This window comes from Pangasianodon hypophthalmus, chromosome 7 (assembly GCF_027358585.1).
Source record: "Pangasianodon hypophthalmus isolate fPanHyp1 chromosome 7, fPanHyp1.pri, whole genome shotgun sequence".
NCBI lineage: Eukaryota > Metazoa > Chordata > Actinopteri > Siluriformes > Pangasiidae > Pangasianodon > Pangasianodon hypophthalmus.
Genome location: NC_069716.1, coordinates 19,192,982 through 19,217,974, shown reverse-complemented (window position 1 = coordinate 19,217,974; position 24,993 = coordinate 19,192,982). Strand labels below are relative to the sequence as shown.

Sequence of the window (24,993 nt, the reverse complement as noted above, 5' to 3'; positions counted from 1 at the left end):
ATAAATAAATAACAATCCGCTTCCTGCATTGGGAATTACGCCCCGAAGTGAAGGAATACATCCAAACCGCGACGCTCGATCGCCGAGGCTTTTGCGTCCATACAGACCGAAACCGCGAAGATGGAGCACACGGGCATCGAGGAGGTGAACCAAACGCACCAGCAGCACGAACCCATCAGCTTCGGCATCGACCAGATCCTCAACAACACGGAGCAGCCGAGCAGCTGCATGGTGCCAAGCCGCGCGGGAGACGCGGACTACCAGCTCGCGCCCAACGTGTACACCAACGGGTACGGCGGCGTGTACAGCCCGGCATGCTCCATGGCCCCCGGCCTGGCAGGCTCCTACAACGTAAACATGAACATGAACGTGAGCATGAACATGAACGTGAATGTCAGTTCGGGAAACGCAGGGGGTGTGATCCGTGTACCAGCTCACAGGCCCATGCCCGCTGCACCTCACCCGCCTCCCGCTGCACATCCGCCGGGGATCGCAGCCGGCTTGCCCACCGTGCCCACCGTGCCCACCATGGGCAGCCCGTCCACCTTCACCTTCCCCTGGATGGAGAGCAGTAGGAGATTTGCGAAGGACAGACTAACCGGTAAGGGTTTTTATATTTTAAGGAGGTCTAATAAGAGTACTAATATGTGCAAATAACAACGAGTCTGCCATCACGGAATATGCCTAATGTCACACTTTTCATATACATCTACATACTGACCTTAATAACACTACTGCAACAAAGTAGCAATCTTATACAATTACTTCTAATAATTTAACCAGTAGACTAAAAACAACAACAACAACAACAATGCTAATGCTAATAATAATAATAATAATAATAATAATAATAATAATAATAATAATAATAATCATGATAATAATAATGAAAACACACCCATAAAGACTTAATGAATTCCATATTATTAGAATACTCTTTTGGTCGCATATTAGTAATGTTTAGTTGTTCGCTTTTTATTTGATAAAATAATATATTTTAATATATTCATATATTTTATATAATATATATTTTTTAAATTCTGCCTTCTCATATATTCAGCCATAATCATCGTCTATGATTATGGCTGAATATATATATATATATAAGCAAGTCATGATCTTGCTTTAGGGCGTTTAAAAATATTTCCATGTAAAATATTCCAGTAAGCTCCGTGTTTTGTTCCTGAATTAAAAATTCCATGAAAAAATATCGATATAATGTCTGAATGTTTACAGCCTCGCAAAAGCACGCATAATTTTACTTGGATATACCTACTGTGCTGTAATGTATTTAATTTCCATAGGTTTTGTTTAGATTTCGGAGTGTTTTTGTGGTCAGAGGATTATTTGCAGATTTATTGTCTGTGACTGTCTAGGCAGGGATGGTGGGAGACACTTTAAAGAAAAAAAAAAATCACATGCTTTGCCCGGTGTTGGGGTTATGCAAACATCTACCTACCAATAAAAAGAATTTTTACTCTGCAAGAAAAATCAATAAGAAATTGTATATTAGTTATATTGAATATAGTTTCCATGGGGAAATCCACATCTCCACCATAGTGTCAGGGCATTTATCATTTATCATCCATTACATTAGGCCTCGCAGCACTGCAATAATAATAATATTATTATTATTATTATTATTATTATTATTATTATTATTAATAATAATAATAATAATAATAATAACAACAACAACAATAAAAACAACAACAATAATAACATAATCATCATCATCAACAACAACAACAACAACAATAATAATAATAATAATAATAATAATAATAATAATAACCTTGTAGAAATACTAGCATATTATATATTGCAAATAATTAGATATTTGCAATTAATATTGCTTTGTTTGACTGTTATAGAAGTACTTAATTGACCTAAATATTGTGCTTGCATATAGCAGCATATTAGCCAACTAGTTTCGGAGTATAGTTGTATTTTGTTTCAAATTGGTATTAAATGATCTTTCAACTTCTAACGCAGAATATTTTAAATAAATTAACTGCGATTTCTTTAAAAAAAAAAAAAAAACAACAACAAAAAACAAAACAAAAAAAAAAACAAAAAAAAAACCAGGCACTAAATAAAGCCAGAATCTGTTAAATACAGCAGACAGACCAGACCGCGTGCCATGCGTGTGTGTGTGTGTGTGTGTGTTTCTGTGTGTTTCTCACTCCAGCGCGAGCTGGCTATGACGTCACCTATATTAAGATGAAAATGAAGAACAATATGGATTTCTCCACATAAAATATTCACAGAGCCGCTCTATTCTCATCAATTATTAAAATGAGAGAATGATATGTCAACTGGAAAAGCTCTCTTGTAAATATGCTTATCAATTTTACTCATAGTCACTTTGGGCCACTCGTTTAATATGTTTTATCTTTGCCCAATCTTTGAATGGCTTTGTGAATGGTGCTGCGCGCGCCGCTGGGTCTTTCACACTGCACTGAACTGTGGCAAGCCTTCATTTCCTGTGCTTAGTTTATAGGGATTTGCAGGCTCGGCTCTCCGCTAGTTTTACGCAGTCCTGCGCTTTTTATTGAGATAAACATTGTTCTTATTTAACACAGCAGACCTGTGAGCTTTATACGGAGTTTCACCACGTTTATAGGCCTGTACATTAGATTAAAACAGCTAAAAGTGCAGGCTCTCACATTCAAACGCCTTGTTTTCTTTCTTTCTCCTTACAAAAAAGTCACATGAACTTCACATATAAAACTTAGACATTTCACATATTATGTTTTATTTCTGTGCTTGTTTTGCATGATTCGTTTATTTTCACATTGCACTTTTTTTTTTTTACTTATTTATAATTTATTTTTAAATATTAATATTTCACGCGGTCACTTATTATTCACATGATGTTAGATGTGTTTACTGCAGTGCACGTGCAATTTAAATTTCAGGGTCTACCATCATTTTTAAAAAAAATATGTGATCACGTATTACCCCAATCTCATGTCAACTTATTCTTCCAATTAGCCTCTAATTAAAAACACCTCGAATTTTATTTATTTATTTATTTTTTGCATGTTTTTTTTAAAGTGTAAATTCAGTAGGACTTTCTCCCAGCAGTGTTCTCCATCATCTCAAGTCTCATGTCCGCATTTCACAACAAGTGTCCCACTAGGGCTGGTCGTGCTGCCTGAGACCTGATAGTCACCGTGCACCGCACATCTCAGGCCTGGGAGGCGATGAAAGGCAACACCACGTGTTTTTGTTGTTAATTGACTCCTTGGCACTTTGCAAGTTTATTAAAGCGCAGAAATGCATAAACAGCTCAGTCAATAAAAATAGGTGGTCTCATAGAAAGGACAAACTCGGAGCGGCGTTTATTTTTTTTTGCACGAGGCATAAACGCATTTAGAATAGAATTATTACGAGATAGTGTGTGTGTGTGTGTGTGTGTGTAGTGCAATGAACAAAACCTCCCTTATTGCTACAGCTTGCCTCGTGTGTGTATCTCGTACAGGAGCCTAGCAGAACAGTTTTCCTTGATGCAATATATATATATATATTTTGTGCTATAGTGTTGCTCAGCACTGCATGCCGCACTACAGCAGCAAAGCCGAGATCACTGATTATGAGATAAAAAAAAATGAAAGTGCACGAGATTAGTGCTCGGGTTATTGAAACGACAATAATAATCACACTAAGCCATAAATACACATGATGAAAGGCAGATAGACATTGCATGGTGCCATTATCCGGATCTTGAGCGGATGTTTGATGCCAATTATTGAATTTTTATTTGATATTTTACTCTGAGGAGGAAAATCTGAACGCACATCCTGGTGTGCCTTTGCCAAGCATAAACAGGGACAATACCCACGTTGTGTTTCAATATCCCCCACTGCATCCATTATATGTATATTTATTAGATTGCTACAAAGGTAATATTCGCCACGGGAAAAGGCGGGCGTTGTCGCATGAAGGTGATATCGCGTCCAAGTGATTTTATTACTGTCCGCATATTCTCTGAGGTAGGATTTGATATTTTTTGATGTGCCCACGCTAAATTCTATTACAGCGACATATCATTTAGAATTCCCCCTGCTGTCGAGCTCGCGCAGGGCTCGTGCGCCTTCGTTTCCAGCTGACCCGTATATTTATTTGCGGCCTCTCAGTGATATAAAAGCTTTTTGTTCACACCTGACACCATGATGAGAAGAAAATAATAAAGCAAACGCTGCCTTGTAAAACACCTTTTCTATTTTAATTAAATATTACACCTGTATTTCAGGAAATCCGACCATTGCATCAAATGAAGATGTGTTTGCAGCTTTCCTCTTAAATTCTCTACCTACTACACTGCTGAGAAAAAAAATAAAATAAATAAAAAAAAAATAAATAAAATAAAAATAAAATGGGCCAAGCCCAAAATGGCAAATTATTATTATTATTATTATTATTATTATTATTATTATTAGTATTAGTATTATTATTATATTTGTCTTACAACAAATCATTACTCAGGAAATTAGCAAGAATTAAACAAATAAATAAAGGAGCTTAATATGGGATAGATTTTCCCTCTGATTTCTTTAAATGTTTAAGTCTTGTGGCCTTTGATAGTGCATCAGGTGTGGCAGATCACGAAGTAATGACTAATCTTTAAAAAAAAACTTCCCAGAAGATATTTTTGAAACATTTTGCACACTCAGACATGTGTTAGGTTGAATTAAAATGTTTGACATTTTAATCACTATCATGATTTTACCTTTGCATACAAGAAGACTATACAAGTGAATTTCCCTGTTTCTAGCTTTTTCCCAAACAAACAGTTCACTGCAGCAAAACTAAACCAGTAAATAGCAGCACAGGAGCTCTCAGGAGTGCTTCTGTTTAATTCTTGCTAATTCTCTGACCAGTGATTTGTTGATAAGACCATTAAAAGATTAATATTTGCTATTTTGAGCTTGGCCCAGCCTATTTTTTTTGCCTAGGAGTCTAGGTATAGTGTTTATGCTATTTTTGTTCCTAATTCATTAACATTTCAGTACAAAGCCAATTTTTTTGCTAACACGCTGTAATTTCATTGATAGTAATTACAGTAATGCTGTAATTTGACTATCATTCCTCGCTCAGGGTAATAAGTCATTATACACTCTTATCAAATTGATTATGTCGCGACCTTGACAGCCTGTCAGTCAGACTCAGCGCTGTAATTAAAAGCAATCAGGTTTCATTGTGTGCAGAATTGATGTGACTGAGCTTCTGATCACATAACAAGCCTGGTCACTTACCTTTTTCACGAAGATGGACAGTGGCCTAGTGGAAGCAAATGGTGGCTGAGATGCATAGACTCAGGCTGTTTAAAATAAGAATTCTATCATTTTTACTGCAATTTGGTTTCTAATGTTTGAATCCTAAAAGTATTTAAACTGTAAGAACGTAAAGGTCAGATGTAAAACCTAAACCTGACTTAATTTCTTTTTATAACTAAAACAGATCCAGTGTCAGCTCTTGTGTCATTCTTTCCAATATGGTCAGTGTGAATAATGTGAAAGGTCTTTTTGAGTTCCTGTCTGCCTGCATCAGCTTGTGCAGGAAACTTCTGTTACACATGAGCGTGTCTGAATGCAGAAGAGCTTTTCGGTGAAAAGACTTTATAGAAGCCTGTAGCTTGGTATTAATCCTACACTGGTTCAGATGTCAGACTGCTAGCAGAAAACCAGTGAAACTCCAAGTAGTATCCTCACATCACATTTTCCCCAATACTACATCTGTGTATGTCAGTTATCTATAAGTCTAATGTAATATAAAATCAGTTTTTATTCCTGGCTGTGACCAAGTTTGCCAAGTTTGAAACATTGTGTAATCATAGACCATGGGCAAAAAAAAAAAAAAAAGCCCCAAAACATTAAATATTTCAATATTTTCCTCAAATAGCTTCTTTATTAGTTACTCCAGTGTTAACATGAGAATGCTTTTGGGAAACTCGGTCATGAACCAGTAGGCTGTCTAAACGCTGAATCTCAGAGAATTATACAGTGCATCTGACGTTTCTAGGTTAAATTACAAAGCTACTGCACTCTCACCACACCACCATTGCAGATGTTTTGCACCATTAACACACGTCAAGGGTTCTTGAAGGGTTCATTTCATAATTAAGGGTTCTTACCACCCTAAAAATGTTCTTGGAAACCTTTCTGATAGAGCAACACTGTCGTAATGTTCTACATAGAATCTTTAAATGTTTTTCTGTTTCTATTGGATGCCAGGCGTGAACACAAACAGTAGATGTACAATAGAAAATATCTCAATCAATGCCAGTACAGTTTTGTTTTGCAATTTGACACTTTATCATATTCATATTCATCATTTTTTTGCATGTCTTTATTCTGTAGGGCTACACATATTGCAGTAAATATGTACATGAAAATAATAAATTAATTAATATACAAACTAATAAATAATAAATAAACTAAATAATAATAATTATTTTTTTGAACCAGAATTAAAATAATTTTTTGGGAGAGGAGACATTAATTTGACCTGTCTTTTTCTGTGCACGCGCATACACACAAACACACACACACACACACACACAGAGAAAGAGAGAAACAAACATTAAGTGTGAACAAGACACTAGGTTTAGATGTAGCCAAGCTCATATCAGTTACTCGCTGCTGTCAATGAGCAGGCCCGGGTGTGTGTACGCTCTTAACCCCTTAACACAGTGCACTGTTGATCAACTTGAACAGGTTGTTGATAAGCATTCAGAAGGCCTTGCTGTGCCTGGGGCTCTCCTCATGTCTCTACAGGGCTACAGGGCCTGAGAGCCTCATCTGAAAGAAACCCAGCCAGGGTCTCCCCCATGGTCAAGTTAGCAAAACAATATAACTTTAGTTCACATGTCTATGTCAAACTGTGTGTGTCCAGGTGAACGCACTGCTTTACTACAGAAATATCCACTCAAAAACAGACCCCAGGAGCAAGCAGCAGGGAATACAATGTGTCTGAACATCCAGGTGATCTGGTCTCACATTCAAATGCTAACAGCTAAGGTATAGTTACAGTTAGTGCTAGTATTCAGACCTTTCCGTATGACTTAAAGACTTACGCACATATTTCTGATATGTAATTTGTCGTAAAAGCAAATTAGTGCCAGACTTTTCTAGTCAAGCAATCAAACCATATATATTAAGTATATAAGTAGATAAATATTAGAATCATACTGAAAAGGACTTCGTAGACCTATTTACACTGTCAAAAAGGGAGAGTACCTTTCCTTGTTGCTGGGGTGATACCTTCAGAGGTACAATTTTTTTTTTTACCTACAAAAGTGCATGAAGTGTGCATTTAAAACTTTACCGTAAAAGGTAATACGTTAAATCTTTTTTTTAAAGGTACACTATATCCACATGTCCAGGTGAAAGATACATATTAAAGGTATACCTTTGTATGAGGGTGTTACACAAGGGACAAGGAAAGGTACTAATTTTTTGTGAGTGTTACATTTATTTATTTATTGGCTACATACATACATACATACATACACAAGCTTTATTAATTAACAAGCAGTTTACTGCAGGTTGCCCTCTGATATTTTTAACACTCCACATCTCTGAGGTTTTTAACACTGCACATTTGTGATATTTTTAACACTGCACATCTGTGATGTTTTAACACCGTACATCTGTGATATTTTTAACACTGCACATTTCTGATATTTTAACACCATACATCTGTGATATTTTTAACACTGCCATCTGTGAGGTTTTAATACTACACATCTGTAATATTTTTAACACTGCACATCTCTGATGTTTTAAACACTGCACATCTGTGATATTTTTACACTGCCATTTGTGAGGTTTTAACACTGCACATCTGTGAGGTTTTAATAATACACATCTGTGATATTTTTAACACTGCACATCTGTGAGGTTTTAATACTACACATCTGTGATATTTTTAACACTGCACATAGGTGATATTTTTAACACTGCCATTTGTGAGGTTTAAACACTGCACATCTATGATATTTTTAACACTGCACATCTCTGATGCTTTAAACACTGCACATCCCTAATGTTTTTAACACTACACATCTGTTAGGTTTTAATACTACACATCTGTGATATTTTTAACACTGCCATTTGTGAGATTTTTAACACTGCATATCTATGATATTTTTAACACTACACATCTGTGATATTTTTAACACTGCCATTTGTGAGATTTTTAACACTGCACATCTCTAATGTTTTAAACACTGCACATCTGTGAGGTTTTTAACACTGCATATCTATGATATTTTTAACACTACACATCTGTGATATTTTTAACACTACACATCTGTGAGGTTTTTAACACTGCACATCTCTAATGTTTTAAACACTGCACATCTGTGATATTTTTAACACTACACGTCTGTGAGGTTTTTAACACTGCACATCTCTAATGTTTTAAACACTGCACATCTGTGAGGTTTTTAACACTGCACATCTGTTAGGTTTTAATACTACACATCTGTGATATTTTTAACACTGCACATCTGTGAGGTTTTTAACACTGCACATCTGTTAGGTTTTAATACTACACATCTGTGATATTTTTAACACTACACATCTGTGAGGTTTTTAACACTGCACATCTCTAATGTTTTAAACACTGCACATCTGTGATATTTTTAACACTGCACATCTGTTAGGTTTTAATACTACACATCTGTGATATTTTTAACACTGCCATTTGTGATATTTTTAACACTGCACATCTCTAATGTTTTAAACACTGCACATCTGTGAGGTTTTTAACACTGCATATCTATGATATTTTTAACACTACACATCTGTGATATTTTTAACACTACACATCTGTGAGGTTTTTAACACTGCACATCTCTAATGTTTTAAACACTGCACATCTGTGAGGTTTTTAACACTGCACATCTGTTAGGTTTTAATACTACACATCTGTGATATTTTTAACACTACACATCTGTGAGGTTTTTAACACTGCACATCTCTAATGTTTTAAACACTACACATCTGTGAGGTTTTTAACACTGCACATCTGTTAGGTTTTAATACTACACATCTGTGATATTTTTAACACTGCACATCTGTGAGGTTTTAACACCGTACATCTGTTAGGTTTTAATACTACACATCTGTGATATTTTTAACACTGCACATCTGTGAGGTTTTTAACACTGCACATCTGTGTTGTCCGTGTTTTACAGCTGCTCTCTCTCCGTTCTCGGTAACGCGGAGGATCGGTCACCCGTACCAGAACCGCACGCCGCCCAAGCGGAAAAAGCCGCGCACGTCGTTTAGTCGCGTGCAGATCTGCGAGCTGGAGAAGCGCTTTCACCGCCAGAAGTATTTGGCCTCCGCGGAGCGCGCGACACTCGCTAAAGCGCTCAAGATGACGGACGCGCAGGTCAAGACCTGGTTCCAGAACCGCAGAACCAAATGGAGGTGCGTAACTTTCATTCATTCTTTCTTTCATTCTTTCTTTCATTCAACGCAACTGTTCCAGGGCAAGTAGACAATAGTGTCTATTATTCAGCACAGTTTCTACAGAATAACTGAATGAACAAAATGACGAGGGAACTAAGTGTTAAAAATGTCATGACATTATAAATGGAATGCATAAAAACCTTTTATTAAAAACATCCAATTACTACAAACACTACAAGTAAAAAATTCACCAAACATCCCAAGACATCCCCCCAAAACAAACAAACAAATAAACAAACAAACAAAAAATTGCTATAGGCCTACTAAGACAAATAATATTGGCTATGGTCGTCATATTTTTCTCTCTCTCTCTCTCTCTCTCTCTCTCTCTCTTTTAACAGTTCCAGTTCCATGTTTGACAGGGACAATAATGAGGGAGCTTAACACAGTGAACAAAATTGATCAGTTTAGTAGATATTTCTTAGGGTATTCATTGAGGCAACCTTTTCATTTTTCACATATATCCATATATCTGATTTTTTTTAATCTGAAAAAAGCAATAGATTTTACACTGAGCCACTCCACTCTCACCCCCAGGTTGAGCTTTTTTTTTTTTTAAATTTAATTTTTTATTCATTTTTTTCTAGCTTTTTCTGTGGTGCCTCCAGCTTTTAGGATATAGAAACAAATATTCAGCAACATCCTAAAAGCACTCATGAATACAAACCTAACAGAGGGTCAGCTAATATTTATTTAAGCTGTCAAATATTTGCTCACTTAATTCAGCCCCACTTAGCAGCACTAATCCATTACTATTTCTTTAAGAAAAAGAAGCATTAAGTATGAATGTAGAACATGCTAGAACATTCTAGCATAAAGAAGAAGTGACGGGATGATTTTACAGTTTCGGATGTGAAAGTGTGTATATAACTATTTCAGCCTGTTTTGATCTCTCTAATAATGATTTAATAAATATGAAACATATTCCTCTTTTCCCTGTTCAAACCGTAGTACATAAAATGATAAACTATCAGTAAATTATAAATCTAACAGTTATAAGCTTATTGTTATTAGACAGATAAATAGACTACTTATGTAAATGAAATTGTAATTTTGGATATACTGCCTTTGTTTGTGAACACTAGAGTCAAATATTTGCATATGTCTCACTAGCTTACATGAGGAAGTGTTGACCTAAACATGTGCAACGAAGTGGATGTAGGAGAAAAAAAAACACTTTAAAGAATCACAAAGTGCAGCTTTAAAATTTAATTTGACATATGAGAAAAGTGCTACAGGATACAAATGTAGCCCATGTAATGAGAACAATAAAGAACCACGGCTTTTAGATTGGAACCATTTGTTAACATTTGGGCTCGATCAGACTGATCCCCTGTTGGCACTAAATGTTTGTGTTTCTTCTGCACCAAGCCAGACAGCTCTCTTGCCAAGAGTGAGATTCATTGAAAAGGGCATTTTGTGTCTCGTGGTAAAACAACACTTTGGTTTTGCTTAGCTCTGCTAAATGTTTTCCCTTCATTTTCTTTGGACACCAATTTCCTTGACCAAGCAGAAGTGCTGCAGCTCTTAAAAGCTTACGTTGAAACTTGCTTTCTAGTGCATTATGGAGCCCATAGGTCTGAATAATTGAGTGTATGTCCATCCTTTCGCTTTAATCCAATCAACCTGTTGCTGTTGGCTCTTTTAGGACAAATGAGTGTGCAATCTAATTAAGGGCAGGCTGACTTACCTTGGTTTTATCAACGAGCTACAGTGTGCAGACGAGCTGCTGCTGAAGCTGATGCATTTATAATGAAGCTGAGTCATGGCCTTTAAAGAATTAAAATAGATTAAAGCCATTTTGATGTGTCAACTCAATAATATATCCTTCTCTATTTCATTTAGCCATTAGTGGGATCAGTTGTTGGCTACTTAGGCGAAATTAGTAGGCCATATAATATGAATTTATCTTACATATAGGGAAATGTGATAACTTCTTTTCACTTTACAAGGTACAGGGTATTTGCTATATTACTGTAAAATACTTTTTCATTCAGATATGTGGAGCAAATACATGGAATAAATATTAGCAATAATAACAAATATGTGACATATATTATGTCTTTGACACACACACACACATATCATGTATATATTAGTATTATATATACTGTATATATATATATATATATATATATATATATATATATATATATATATATACATATATAATACTATATTACTATATATATTTAATAATAATAATAATACTATATATATTTGTTATAGCATATTATATGAACTAATATAAAATAATGATATTGTTTTTATCACTTGAACAAATAAAAATAGTTAAAGATATAAATCCAAAAATATGTACTCTTGTGTTATAGTTTCAAATCTAAAATGAGCTTTTATCGGACTACGAATCTGTATATTTATATATTTATATCTAAACTCCATCTCTTTTCTGCTTTCTAAACTGGCAGTTGAAAGATAAAGGTTCATTACAGGTTACTGCTCTCTTGCACAATCAGAAATCTAAGAGACCTTAACAACGAAGCTATATGTACTAGTTTTGCCATATCTGGATAAGAATAAGCAATGTATTTGTGTAGTGTACTGCCATCAGATTCACTATAACAGTTGCTTAATGGAAGCCGCAAGGATATTACAGCATTTTAGATCAGCAGTTTCTTTGGAAGCATCTCCCAGCAGGCAGTTTCTAAATTATTTACAGTATATGAGGAGCACTTGGGCTAGACCCTATGTATGTCATATAGTTACCTATGTAGCCGTTCTGATATTGACCATGGCCAGAAATATTTTCTTAATGTTCTCTTAGTCCACCAAAGTAGACACCACAGCATGTTTTCAACATGTTCACGCTCTCATTGCATTATTGTATGTTTATGCCATAAATATATTTCTCATAGGTTTTATTCCCACACTACCAGAAAATGATTTGGCTTATGTACAGTGTCTCCATAACATGTACAAACAGGATCTAAAACAATCCAGAAAAAGTCTACGTCAAATGATCCGTTGAAAGAACTTTCCTACCATAGACGTATTCAATTCTAAAGACGGACATTGCGTAATGCTTCAAAACAAAGCCTGCGTTTAAGAAAAATATTATCAACTAAAAAAATAACTCCCTCATTTATTCACTTAATTTGAAATCAGGATTTTGGTCAAGTGTGACCATCATTTTTAATGAAAGGCTGATGATAAAAAGGAAATTTGCACATATTTTATTTAAAATATAAATAATTTACATGCTCTGTTGTTTTCACTCAGTTTATTAATCTAACCACATATAGCCAACTATATATCTTGTATAATCAATATAAATGCATATATCTCTTAATAATGTTGACCAGTGCACATCCTGTTCTAGTTTTAAGGCCCAACAACTTATTTTCATTACTAGCTTTTATTATTATCCGAAAATACATACTTTATTATTTGTGGACTGTAACAACAAAAGTATTGGAAATATTTTACTTTGCCATTCCTATCTATCTGTTTTTGGATACGTTACACCACTGCCAAGCATTATTATTTCCTTTTGTTTGTTTGTTTGTTTGTTTTTAACCTTTATATAACTAGTGTAGTTGAATTGAGATAAAAATAAATCTCTATTACTAATGAGTCTGACCAAGAACAGAACAATTCCACAGACAGCATTCAAGCATAGGACATAAATTACACATAAATACACTAGTGAATTTATAAATCTAAAGAGTCATACTGAAAGCAAAACCTTTAAATAGTTTAAACCTGGCAGTGAGAATGATTTCAGTTTCAGATGATGGGTCAAGATCTATATCTAAAAGATATCTTACTGAATTCAGAGCTCACTAATGGCAAATCAAAATGAATGTGTCTACAAGAATGTAGATTATATGTAATGCTATTTGTCTGCAACAATACTGACATATATAGAGGAAGTTGTCTTTTATCTGACAAGCAGAAATTTTTGTAGCGATCTATTTGTAGTTAAGAGTACAAATATATTCCTATATACAGCACTAGCTGTTCTCCATGTGGGGTCAGAGAATCCCAGGGGTCTGTGAAGTATAGACAATTTTATGTTATTATAGTTTTATATATAATGCTTTGCAAAGTCTTAGGCAACCATTTTCATACTAATGTCTAAAATGCTTATTTAATGATTTTTGCATTATTGGGTCAGAAACAAAAATCATTTGAGATTTACAAACATTACACTTCCAACAAAAATGAAATGTTACAGAAAAGACCACTTTTCAGACATAAAAAAGGCTGTCTAGGATTACCTGCAAGTGCATCAAAGTCAAAGTACTGCTTTTTATGCAGAAACATTTAATTTTTAAGGCTCTCCGGCATTTCTTTACATATGCCTAAGACTTCCGCACAGTGCTGTATTTATTATTGAATTATTATAGTTATTAGTGTGTTTTACCAGTTACTTAAATTTATTTGGTTTAATCCACATCCAAGTAACTCATAAACAAGTAACCTATAAACCTATAAATTCTGTAAACTTGAACCTAATGTGTTCTGTTGCTGGAAGGTTCAGGAAAAAAACACTCTCCAATAAATAGCTAGAATATTACTGTACATTTTCAAATGATGTCTAACGATGCAAATGCGCCTAATGTTGGATTATGTTCAGAAAATACATGTGCTGAGCTGGTCCATGAAATTTCTTTTACAGTTAAAGGGGTCCCTGGCTGTAAAAAGGTTGAGAACCCACTAGTTAATGCTTATTAAGTGAATATTAAGAATTAAGCAAATATTTAGTATTACAAACAATTTTTTCTGATCTGTTCAAATCACAAAAAAATTAATATTTAGACATGTTCATTGTGCATGTTTGCAACTTTTTAAAAACATGAAACCATGTCACCATTGCCAAATTGCCACAAATCTTCAATACGGCTACATAATTTTTGAAGACTACACATCGTGCTAGAAGTTGTATTTACGTCTTCTCTTTGTCTCTGCTCACAGGAGACAAACAGCTGAGGAAAGAGAGGCTGAGAGGCAGCAGGCGAACCGTTTAATGCTTCAGCTCCAGCAGGAAGCTTTCCAGAAGACGCTGAGCCAACCCCTCCAGCCCGACCCGCTTTGCCTCCACAACTCGTCTCTGTACGCGCTGCAGAACCTCCAGCCGTGGGCCGAGGACAACAAGGTGACCTCCGTCACCTCTGTCGCTTCCGTGGTCTGACCCACACCTCCCCATTTGTATTGGCTAATGAGAAAGGAAAGGATTTTATAGCCAGGGTTTAATAGGATTATGGGACGCAATTTAGGGGAACATTTGGGTGGATCTCAGACACACATTTGGACTGGTTTCAGGAGCCTCAGTTCTAAGCCATAAGTTAAGCATATTTATTTTGTAAAGCACTAGCAGAGATCTCACTTCATTCTGTCCTGCTCTTTGTGTTCTCTTCCAGTCATATATGGAGAGAATTGAGTCATTTAAATGCTTTATTTTATATGATGGTGTGGAATCAGCTTCCTCTTTGTAATGAGATAATACTGACTTGGAAGAATTGTGGGGGAGGTCAGTGACAAATGAGTGTGTTGCATTTCTTCATTCCCAAATGGACTGTAATGGAGGTTGAAACCCAACACACTCCTTTTTTTCTGATAAATATTGTTACTCCCACCTGAATCTGGTCATTAGTTCATCGCTTACACTCCGTTTTTACTCCTTTTCCTTCAGCTGCCCGTATAACAGAGGGCGGCATCCTGTTGTCTCTTCCAACCCAAAAGCGTGGATGAATTTCGCCCGTCAAGACGGCTGTTTGTCTACGTGCCATCTGGCATCAACGAGGCCGACTCAACCACTGACTCGTTTGTTCTTGTTGTTTTGCTTTGAGCTCCGTAAGATGTATTTGTGATGCATGTTCACCGCGTCTCTTGTGTGTAGACTGGGACTGAAGACCTGGAGTTCTTCTTCACCTGAACTTTGCAAGCAATTACAGAAGTGCTCCCTCTGTATTCTTCATGATATGACATTCAAAAGTCGTTTTATATTAAACATGAGTGTGACTTCTAAAAAGGCTATCACTTTGAATCACATTCTTACTGTGTCTACCTCTGTTCTTTGCTTAAAACTGATAATGAAAACCAACAGATAACTGAGCTGATAACTGAACTCAACAATACACTTACTCTGTAATGTTTTCCAGTATCGCTGTCTGTAGCTAGGAGGCTTAGAGTGGGGTTGGTATAAAACCTGATATGGCAAAGTGTTTTGCTGCCTGTGATCCGTGTCCATCCAGTGCATGTGTGTGCTGGTAAACAAGTATTATCATCCAAATTTAAAAAGGAAAAGAAGAGTGAGTCAAAACAAAACATTTCCTCTCTGGATGCCACAGCACAGCGCTATCAGGGTTAATCTCACGAGGAGGGGTGCAAAGCTCCGCTGTATTCTCTGCACCAAATGAGCCTTCACACTCCGCACTACACATGGCTGCCTCTCCCAGGAAATGCTGAAGAAGTAAACTGATTAGAGGAGTGTGTGGTGTGCAGTCCGTTGCCCACAGCAGAGAATTCACAGCAACATAAATCACAGGCTGCTGCTTGGATTGGAAAACAGACTATATTTAATAGGAATGTCAGTATTATCTCTATAAAATAATCCAGCTTTCTGGGATACTCCTTTTTTAAACACTATTTAATCTTGATAAAATTATTCACTCAATTAATTCAGTCAAAATGTTTAAAGGTTAACACATGAAGGTTTGTCTGATTAAAAAAAAAAAAACTTCTTTTCAATTATCTTTTCTCTTCTTCCTGATTATCTTTGCAATGTTCAATTTTAAATATACACTATTAGAAAAAAATAAACTAGAACTCTTAATGATTCTGTGTAGAACCCAGTAACAGAGTGTTTCCTCAAGTAGATCCCCTTTAGAAAGCTAAAAAACTCTGAAGAACCCTTTTTAAGAAATTACTGTATATTCATTTTTATTTTTTGTTAATATACAACTGAACAGATTAGTGATAGCACTGACTTAACAAGTCAACTTGTTTAAATCTTTAAATGCTTAAAAAAAGTTGAATATTTGGAAGTCTACACTTTTTGATTTTATTAACATTATTTGCAAACATTTCATTATTTATACCCAAAGCCAGCATTTTTTAAAAATGATTTAAAGACAAAAAGCACAAAGCCCATATCCTTTCACATTACCATTTCTTGTTACTTTGGTGAGAACTCATTCCAAAGTCCAGTCCTTTTCACATCCTGATGTTATTCATCATCAGTGGTCAGCTGTAGTTATGGTATAAATAAAATTAAATTAAGAAATTAAATTTAAAAAAGATAGATGTTTCCTTAACCTACTAAACTGAGGTGCTATGACCTCAGCTGATCTCAAGAGTGTTTTCAGGACACGAATCTTTTACAATAATATTTTCTTATAAGAATATTCCATCCAGGATCAGGTTTCATATTTCCTTATTTTCCGTCATTATGATTGAAATGTTGAACCCAGCAAACTCCCCAGTGATCACTTAACACCTACAGTCCAGCTGGACGCAGATAAACACTGGAGGTGTTAATTCAACAGTTGCGATTTTACTGTGTGTTTGGCAATGGCTTATGTTTTATCAATGGCCTGATAATTGGATAATGAATTGAAACTGTTTATTTCGTATGTACAAATAACTATGAATTTGTACAATGTGTCTGGATAGTTAAAAGAAATTAAACTCAAAACTTTTAGACATCAAAACATGAATTAAAGAAGTACATTACCAGGTGCTGAAAGTAATGTTTTATGTAGACCAAATGCATCCAAAATCAGAAAATTGTATGCATAAACAAAAATAGATGTGTAGTTTGCAGGTGATTATAGTTAAGTCCTCAACTGTTTTCATGTCAACAGTTGTAGCATAAAGATGCTATTTACATTTGTTTTTTAAAGTATCCCTTTTGCCTAAACTCACGATGATACATATGTTCACTTGCACAGCTGAATGGGAAAAAAAAAACAGTTTGCCTTAGCTCAAGCTCTGCTCTGGGTTTGTAGTCAGATTTGATGTTGTCTTGCTTGGTTTAGATTCTGTCAGTGTGTGCAGACTGCCTGGTGATACCTCTTTCACCCCTATTTCCTCCTTTAGCCCTCAACCACTTTCATCTCACTGTCTTCCTGCCGCCGTGGCGACGTGACTTGGATCCTTTTACAAAAAAAAAAAAAAAAAAATCCTTTTGCTCACTGTTTTCAAAACCTGGTATTGTGTTTAGCTACAGGTGTTGTGAGCTTCTCTTTATCCCCAAAGATGTGCTCTTTTTTTTTTTTTTTACAGTCTACACAATGGTCTTCACAGTTTTCCATCATTGGTTATGGCAAACACTACCATTTTATACAGACATTTAAAACCATCACACAACCTCCATTAGTAGAATACTGCTGAACTATTTTTTCCTTTTTTCCTTATCTTGTATGTTTTTAGATGATCCTGTTTTTAACCTTAGAGGACACACCCTAGAAATAATTTTGTCATTAACTGTCCCCATATACTATAACATGAAATTAATAATAGTATTTAGTACCCCTAGAGTGACCCCTTGTGATTCATGTAGTACATTGGTTTCTTTGTTTGATTGATTGATTTCATAATATAGAAAGGCAATTAAGGAACAATGAAATGAAAGGCTCATCACACACTGTAAAAAAAAAGATGACAGTAAACCGACAGTAATTTTCTGGGACGAGAGTTGCCAAGTAGTTACTATAATTAACATTTTCAGCATTCTTACAGGATCATTTGTTGAAAATAATTGCACCTTATACTGTAATTTTTTTACTAAAGTGCAACTGTAGTCCAATTTTTAAGGATTATATTTTGGAAGTATATTACTGTAAAAAAAAAAAAAACAATTTTAGTTACACTGTTGTTTTAGTCATTGCCAAAAAGAAATCCTAACATTAGAACCTGAGAAAAAAAGTGTGCAAGTAGTCATTTAATTTCACTTTACATAACAACAAAGATAAGATATTAATTTACACAAGAACATAAGAACATTATTTTGTATTGTAGAATTGCTCACATGAAAGATTACACAATAAAAAACTGTTAAAGTGTAAACAATGAGAATGACAGTATCAGTGTACAACATTCCTGAACAGTCACCAGATCTCAACCCAACTGAACACCTATGGAGCTACGTGTTAAACAGCACTTTCCACCATCATAAAAACACCAGTTACCAAATACCAAGATATTAGTTTTTGGAAGAATGGTGTTCATCCATCCAGTACAGTTCCAGAGACCTCAAATATGTATGGCAAGCCACACTGAAGTTCTGGTGACTCGTTGTGGCACAAAACCTTGCTAAGACACCTGTGAGTTTACAGGCTGGATTTGAAGGTCTGACCCTCCTAATTAATTTTCCCAATAAAAAATAATGTAGAATTAGCATGGGTTACTGTCTGTCTGGAGATTCATATATTCTCCCTTTGTCTGAATGGGTTTCCTATTCCATACCTGCACAAATAATTCCACACTGTTAACTGTCCCAACCTGTTCTATTTGTTAATGGACAATTTAGTCACAACCTAGTGCACAGGTCCATGAACCAATCACACCACAGCGCACAGCTCCACGAGCCAAACATACCACAGCACACAGCTCCATGAGCCAATCACACCACAGTACACACCTCCACGAGCCAATCACACCACAGTACACAGCTCCATGAGCCAATCACAACACAGTACACACCTCCACGAGCCAATCACACCACAGTACACAGCTCCATGAACCAATCACACCACAGTACACAGCTCCATGAGCCAATCACACCACAGTACACAGCTTCGCGAGCCAATCACACCACAGTACACACCTCCACGAGCCAATCACACCACAGTACACAGCTCCACGAGCCAAACATGCCATAGCCCACAGCTCCATGAGCCAATCACACCACAGTACACAGCTCCACGAGCCAAACATACCATAGCCCACAGCTCCATGAGCCAATCACACCACAGTACACATCTCCATGAGCCAATCACACCACAGTACACAGCTCCACGAGCCAAACATATCACAGTACACAGCTCCATGAGCCAATCACACCACAGTACACAGCTCCACGAGCCAATCACACCACAGTACACAGCTCCACGAGCCAATCACACCACAGTACACAGCTCCACGAGCCAATCACAACACAGTACACACCTCCATGAGCTAATCACACCATAGTGCACAGCTCCAACAATTTTAGAGATTTGAATATGTATGGTTTTCTTCCAGAGTTGAATGTATGTAAAGAACAAGGACTTTAGGATACCTTCAGATTCTGCATTTATATTTTTGTAGGCTATTATTATAAAAAATTTCATATATTTCATAATCTTTATCATCCTCCTCATCAGTATTATCCCTTTTTTGTCCTTTCAATACTTCTCACTGGTTTCAGTAATACTCTGACTAAAGTGAATTCTAGACAGGATTCAAAAGAATTCAATTTGATGTATGTATGTATGTGTGTGTGTGTGTGTGTGTGTGTGTGTGTGTGTGTGTGTGTGTGTGTGTATGTATGTATGTGTGTAATTCGAACTGATATATGTATGTATGTATGCATGTGTGTAATTCGATTTAATGTGTGTGTGTGTGTGTGTGTGTGTGTGTGTGTGTGTGTGTGTGTGTGTGAATGAATCATGTTTTCCCTTTTTTCATTTAAAGAATGAGAGAATGTAGGTCAATATAAGCATGACGAAATATGGGAGGTAAAAGAAAGCGTGTGCTGTGTGTCTCACTGAACCTGCAGAAAAGCTGCAAAACCAGGTCTTGAGCAGGTTCTGCATGACAAGCACTTGAATATAACACTACACCAGCATGTACCTGCTCTACTCTGCACTTCATACCTGTCACTCAGCTCTGCTTTAACCGCATACCATGCTAAATACCTCGACTGCGGTGAAAAAGTGCGCCACCTTTATCAGAGCAGCACACCAGTGTAGTAAACACTGACACACACGCTAGGCTACGGCAGAGTAATAGCCTCAGTACTGTGCAGAGAAAAACACCTCTTTTCAACCAGATTTCAATGTTTACAGAAGAATTAATAACAAAAAACATAATGAAAATACAAATGACAAAACGAATGACGCTACAAAACTAAACGGATAATCTTTTTTTTTGCTTGTTTTTGCTTTTGTTCGGTTGCTCAACTGCGTGGGATTTTAACATTACGCGCTCTAATATTTATTTTGTTCTTGCGCCATCTAGTGGACAAATACGGTACGTTACACATTTCCGAGAAGCCGTTCCAAAAAAAAAAGGCCAGGATACTGTAGACAGCAATTCTATTGGACGATAGCTCCTATACTGCTTGCGGATTGGTTCGCGTAGCCGTCAATCATGAAGCAAGGCGTTACTTCCAAACCGTTTGTGGCGCAAAAATGGCAGAGACCCTTAAAGACCTAAGCAGACCCCAGATGTTTTTATTTGGTGAGTTCCTTCGATAAACTGTTAAGTTGCATAACCATGTTAGGTTGCTAAATATTCATTTTCCACCAGCATTCAAACTGGTAAAATATTAAGCTTATGAGAAGTAACTTTACACGGTAAATGTTAGCTAGCAATACAGTTAGCCTTTGTTTTTAGCCAGTCGGCTAGCCTGCAAAAACATAATGTGGAGTCTTCGTAATTCTATGCAAACTCGAATATATTTACCTATATTTAGCTATATTTAATTTTTAGGGAGTGCTGCGCCGAGTATGCACTCACTTATACTGTTTGGTGCCAGTGTCTGTAATTTTATGCAAGGTTGTGGCATCTTGCACTGCTTCAGGTCGATACTAAAGTATTGAGACTGTAAGTGTGGCTGAATCCCAAATGGCTCTCTACTCCCTATGCATGTGAACTCCTTATGCAGCTGAACTCTCTATGCAAGTGCACCCTATTTAGTGCCCTAAATGTCTGTTATGGATCTATTCTGATTTCAGCATATAGTTTGTTAAGCTAGAGAATTGCATTCTCCAGTCCAGGTGTACTGATTGCTGATGTTTGTCTTGTTGCACAGGGTGTGTGCTGAAGGCTGATAAAAAAGAGCACAAAGTCGAGGTAGACGATGATGAAGTTGACCACCAGCTGTCCCTGAAAGCGGTATTTTTAACTCGATTGAAATTTAATATTTAGATACATGTATGATTCATATAATTAGATCATGTCAAGGCAGAGTTCGTACAGGACACTGATTTGACTGCAGTGCCAACAATAAAAATAACTACTTATTAATGTGTTCTTGACAACCTATAAGCATTCAGAAGATTTATGTATATTTGTTTAGTTTTGTGTATATTGCAGGTTTGATTGTCCCGTATGATATTCATGAATTCACAAAACATTATGCAAAAACGAATGTTTCTCAGGTTTCCCATGATTCATGTAGAGCACTTGAGAGGGTCCTATAGATGTACTGTATTGTTTCAGTGCTTCTTTACCTCTTTTGCGTATCGGCGTATCTTCTCAGGTGTGTCTAGGAGCAGAAGCAGAGGATAAGTTTCATACAGTGGAGATAGAGGGAGTGACATACGATGGCAAGACGACCAAAATCCCTCTTGCTGTGCTGAAGCCTTCTATTCTGCCTTCTGTAAGTGCTTTAGCCGAATACGGCAATACTGAATCAAGTCAAGTTTATACACTGTCCTTATCGAGCCCATTCTTTGGGTAGGCAATGTGAATTGCATGGTTACTCAAGTAATTAGCGCTTTATAATACATGTACTACATAGTAATTAGGGTAGTGTTGTGGGTTTAAAGGGGAAGTAGCATGTAATGTATGTGAGAAATTGAAATAGTGAGTTCCTGTTCTTGAAATTAAAAATCAGCTCATTGATAAATTGTTTTAAAAAACTGCTTATAATAAGAACATAAAAGACAGCTGCGTTGGAGATTTAGCTTCACATTTATCTAATTTATTATGTGCTTATAAAGACTGGCTACTAGGCTGTTTCTGATATTCAGTGTATTTCCAATGTTTAACTCTTTAGTGCATAAATTATTTATACGCATATCCAGATTCTTTAGATTTTCTGTCTTTTTTTTTTTTTAACTTAAAATGGTATAAGAATTTCTAAATATCAAATATTAAAAGTAAATGGATTGTCCATGAGTTTAAAAATTCCTGAAAAAATAATGTATGTTATTTATAAAATAAATAAATCTTGTCCAAAATTTTTACATTCAGGTCTGAAATATGTAATGAAGACAAAAAATATCATATCTGAACATACAAAATCTAAAATAAATCTATCTTAAATCTATCTTCCCCCCAAAAAACAAACAAAAAGTTTTATTTTATGTAGAAGCTAGAAATTATTGAGAACAATACATAGTCTAGAGAGCTACAGATGCTCTCAAGTGATTTGGAAGTGATTTACATCTTATATTTTCCTAAAATATAAAAAAGAGCCGTAATTGATTGTCCATGAGCGTGGACACTATGCTTGAAAGGGTTAATAAAAGTTTAAACATCAGCACTGATCAGTATTTTTGTACTATGGTTGAGCTTCTACACAACGTCATCATTTCTGCTATTGTAAAGTCATGCTTTTTTTAACATGTTGGAAGAATGTGCTTTGTGAAAAGGTTGATGATTGACGGATCATCTAAGGGTTGGGCTGGGCAAAATCTCTCCATGACATCACCAATCACTCGTCCCTATTCAGCATCGGCTGTGGAAAACGTCATTTATTCCATAATGAAGGGGAATGCTATGTCATATGGTTCTGTGCTCACAGGATTTGTATTAAATACCACATGTTTAGATGTATATGATCTTGGTTGTGTAATTGCAAATTGTGTTTACAGGGATGCTTTTGTTTAGGTTGTACATAACGATATAGCACTGATCTGACTCGGATACGGGAGTATTCTTGCCTGTGTTTCAGAGTGATATTGTGTGTTCTAGATATTTGTTTCTGCCACAGCACTGTTGAATTCTTGAATCTGATTGGTCAGAAGGTGATATTTAATTTTCTATAACAGCATAGTTTGGACAGAGTGCTTGCTGTAATTCAAATCACAATTTTATATTAATGCGCTTGTTCTAACATGTTATTGTGACTATAGTAAGAACTCATTCACAGGGACTTATTGGGTGGACACTCTGCATAATCTAAGGCTAATAATAAATGAATTAATAAAATTGTTATTATTTAACATATATGTGTAATCATTGATATTCTGTTAGCAGATGTTTATTTGACATTTATGGAAGGAGTCTCAGGTGTCAGTGCTTTGTAGGCTTGTGACATTGTGGGCGATATGCCATTGTCCTATTGTGTCCCATGACTATCATTACATAGCTGAATACAAGTCAGCTGTAGCTGCATGTTGCTAATGTTAATATTTAGTCAGTTTTTATTAAAATAATTAATTACCTATTAATAAAGGTAGATGCTTCTAGAACTGAAGTTAACAAGTTATTAGCTGTAACTGAGCTCATTATAAAATTGAAATAAAGTTATATAATTTATGCATTAATGTGGTCTGTGGTGAACAGCGGGGGAGATACTTACTGAATGCTTGTATAGTGAAGTAGCATTGATAAACAACACATTGGATGATTTTTGTAATTTAAACCCTTGTTCATGTTTTGTGAGCGAAGTCATTCACAGATTTATCTGTCTGGCAAGCACAGACAAGAATCTGAGAAACTTTTTTTGCTCTGCTCCAAAGTCATACAGGCTCGTAAGGGCTCTTAAGATACAACACAGTTTATTTTTGTTGATCTTAAAGCTTTAGACACCTTGCTTTCTGAAAGACATTTAAATCACCCAACGTTATAGCCGTCACGACAGTTGGAAACTGTCAGTGATTCCTGGTACTGTTGTCAATTGTCACAATTTCTTAGTAACATGATGTAACGGGCAGGTTGATGAGGCAGGACTCAAGTGTGTAAAATCTGTGAGCTGTTTATTAGGCCAAATCTAATAATCGTAGTCACAATCAATGGCATTCTCAAGTCACATCATACAGGCAGGGTGATCACAAGAATTTCCATAATTGTAATTGGGAACACAGAACCAGATCAGAACAAGGAGGTCAACTCACTTTAACATGGGTGACACTTTGCATAGGAACGCAGACAGAGGAAGGTGTAAGAACACAAACTTATCAAAGGTGAACAGAAAACAGGTGAGAACAATCAGGTTCTAAACCAATAACAGGACAGTGGCAGAAACAAAACACAAATTGAAACAGCACGCACGTTACATAGTATGCAAAGAGGCACATAGACACTGAAAAGAAAACAGCATGTGCTGTCCTGGGGAGCATGTCACACGCAGAGAGGTGTGACATCTTTTTTGTCTTATTAACTTCGTGAGTCTCCTGTACATTCCACAATATTAAATGTAACTGTACGTGGTTAAAAAATTGTTTGTTAGTTAATAAATTAAATACTGTGACCCATGACTGTGGTACATGTTGAAACATGTTGTTATTGGAAAATAGAAATAATTTCAGGGTGGTAAAAGTAATATCACTTCATGTTGGGCCACGTTATACCACCCCGTCGTTCATTATTTTCCAATAACACC

General features: G+C 36.0%; 2 protein-coding genes across 5 annotated transcripts in view; both read left to right on the top strand.

Annotated features, from left to right (window-relative positions):
* The window catches only part of tlx2 (T cell leukemia homeobox 2), a 16,222-nt gene extending 719 nt beyond the window's left edge, over window positions 1-15,503 (top strand). Inside the window, exons 1-4 of one of the 2 annotated variants that reach the window (XM_026917607.3) lie at window positions 1-601; window positions 9,209-9,446; window positions 14,427-14,607; window positions 15,145-15,503. The exon at window positions 1-601 is cut by the window's left edge and continues 717 nt beyond it. In XM_026917607.3, coding sequence (XP_026773408.1) covers window positions 121-601; window positions 9,209-9,446; window positions 14,427-14,607; window positions 15,145-15,156 — 912 coding nt within the window. In that variant the 5' untranslated portion in view covers window positions 1-120 and the 3' untranslated portion in view covers window positions 15,157-15,503. Of the gene's footprint in view, window positions 602-9,208; window positions 9,447-14,426 lie in introns of both variants that reach the window. The other variant, XM_026917606.3, reaches the window with a different exon arrangement.
* A 5,266-nt stretch (window positions 15,504-20,769) lies between these two features.
* The window catches only part of npm1b (nucleophosmin 1b), a 28,231-nt gene continuing 24,007 nt past the window's right edge, over window positions 20,770-24,993 (top strand). For all 3 annotated transcript variants that reach the window (XR_003403024.3, XR_004578461.2, XM_026918222.3), the window contains exons 1-3: window positions 20,770-20,897; window positions 21,472-21,554; window positions 21,922-22,041. Coding sequence is in view for 1 of the 3 variants with exons in the window: in XM_026918222.3 (XP_026774023.3) it covers window positions 20,849-20,897; window positions 21,472-21,554; window positions 21,922-22,041 (252 nt within the window). In the remaining 2 variants the exon portion in view is untranslated. The remainder of the gene's footprint in view (window positions 20,898-21,471; window positions 21,555-21,921; window positions 22,042-24,993) is intronic.